This window comes from Emiliania huxleyi (assembly GCF_000372725.1).
Source record: "Emiliania huxleyi CCMP1516 unplaced genomic scaffold EMIHUscaffold_45, whole genome shotgun sequence".
Classification (NCBI taxonomy): Eukaryota; Haptophyta; order Isochrysidales; family Noelaerhabdaceae; genus Emiliania; species Emiliania huxleyi.
In genome coordinates this window covers 1-1,458 of record NW_005198611.1, presented here as the reverse complement: position 1 = coordinate 1,458, position 1,458 = coordinate 1, and the positions used below count along the sequence as shown (strand labels likewise).

At 70.5% G+C, this 1,458-nt stretch overlaps 2 protein-coding genes across 2 annotated transcripts; one reads left to right on the top strand and one right to left on the bottom strand.

Annotated features, from left to right (window-relative positions):
• Nucleotides 1-217: 217 nt before the first annotated feature.
• Nucleotides 218-662, bottom strand: EMIHUDRAFT_210535 (hypothetical protein; the record flags this gene model as incomplete). Its single annotated transcript, XM_005768603.1, has 4 exons — nt 218-294; nt 380-448; nt 524-593; nt 631-662. Coding segments are annotated over 4 exons (248 nt in total), but the record flags the coding sequence as incomplete, so codon positions are not given.
• A 300-nt stretch (nt 663-962) lies between these two features.
• On the top strand, nt 963-1,172 carry EMIHUDRAFT_50029 (hypothetical protein; the record flags this gene model as incomplete). Its single annotated transcript, XM_005768602.1, has 1 exon — nt 963-1,172. A coding segment is annotated over one exon (210 nt), but the record flags the coding sequence as incomplete, so codon positions are not given.
• Between the last annotated feature and the right edge of the window lie 286 nt (nt 1,173-1,458).

Here is a 1,458-nt window from a genome sequence, read left to right as displayed (position 1 = left end):
CGCGCCGCTTCTTGCTGCCGGGCTCCTCGCTGCTGACGGGCTTGTCGCCCTTCGATGCGCTCCCCTCTGTGCGGGGCGGGGCGGCAGGGTCACGTGGCGGGGGCGGTGCGACACGGGCGCGCGACGCGGTGCGCGGAGCACACGCGGGCGGCGCTCGCCGCGGCGCTCGGTCGCGCCTGCTCCCTCTGCGGCGTCAGCCTCCGGGTCCCTCCCGCACATTCTGGTGATGAAGATGTTGTTGAGCTTCTCTATCCGCTTTAGATCCTGCTGCTGGTCCGTCTGGTACTGCAAGCACTGCGGAGGAGCGGGCAGCGGGAGCGGGGGTTGGCGGCGGTGTGCGCAACCACGCAGCCAGGCGCACGAGAGGCGGCGCTCTCACCACGCGGTCGTTGGTGACCTTGAGCAGGACCTTGCCGTCGGTGTGGCGGTACTTGAGCGAGTAGCGCGTCTGCGAGCGAGCGCGCGCGGCGTGTGAGTTCTCAGAGCCTCGTCGGAGGCGGGTGTGGCACCAGTGTCGGCGCACATGGGCCGGGTGATCGAGGTACAGCTTCTCCGCTTCGGCGTAGAAGGTGTCCCAGTCCTCGATGTATACCCTACGGGACGACGACGGGACTCAGCAAAGCTTGCGACCAGCTGCACGCGCCGCCAACACGTGCGCACATGCGGTTGTCGCCGGCGAGGCTGGCGACGGGAACACCTCCTCCTCGCGGGTCTGAAGGCCAAGAAAAAGAAAATCTGGCCGTAGTGCTTTCTCTTCTGAGGCGCCACTGCTCGTCGTGTGCCGGCGCGTGTTGCGGCGAGGCACGCTTCACTCCCGCATGCCGCCCAGGAGACGATCTCCTCCGGCGGTGTTGGCGCTCCGCGTGGTGCTGGTGGGGCTGGTGCTCGCGCCGTGCGCGGCGGCCGGCTTCGAGGACTTTTTCCAGCAGCAGGCGGCGGCCGGCGGCGGCGGTGGCGCCCGCGAGACCGAGTACTACGACCGACTCGGAGTGGACCCGGGCTGCTCCGAGGCGGAGCTGAAGCGTGCGTACAAGCGCAAGTCGCTCGCGGCCCACCCCGACCGCGGCGGCTCGGAGGAGACCTTCAAGGAGCTGAACGAGGCGTACCAGGTGCTGTCCGACCCGCAGAAGCGGGAGGTGTACGACCGGCACGGCAAGGCGGCGGTGGACGGCTCGGCGCCGGGCGGCGCGGGCGGCGGCGGCGGCGGCTTTGGCGGCTTCCCGGGCGGCTTCCCGGGCGGCTTTGGCGGCGGCGGCTTTGCGGGCGGCTTTGGCGGCGGCGGCGTCGACATGCAGGACCTCTTCCAGCAGCTGTTCCGGCGGCAGCAGATGCGGGTGGTGCAGGTGGAGCTGTCGCTCGAGGAGCTCTACTCGGGCGCGACAAAGACGTACGCCTTCTCCGACCCGCGCACCGGCGAGCGCCGCGAGGTTCGCGTGCGCATCGAGCCGGGGATGGAGC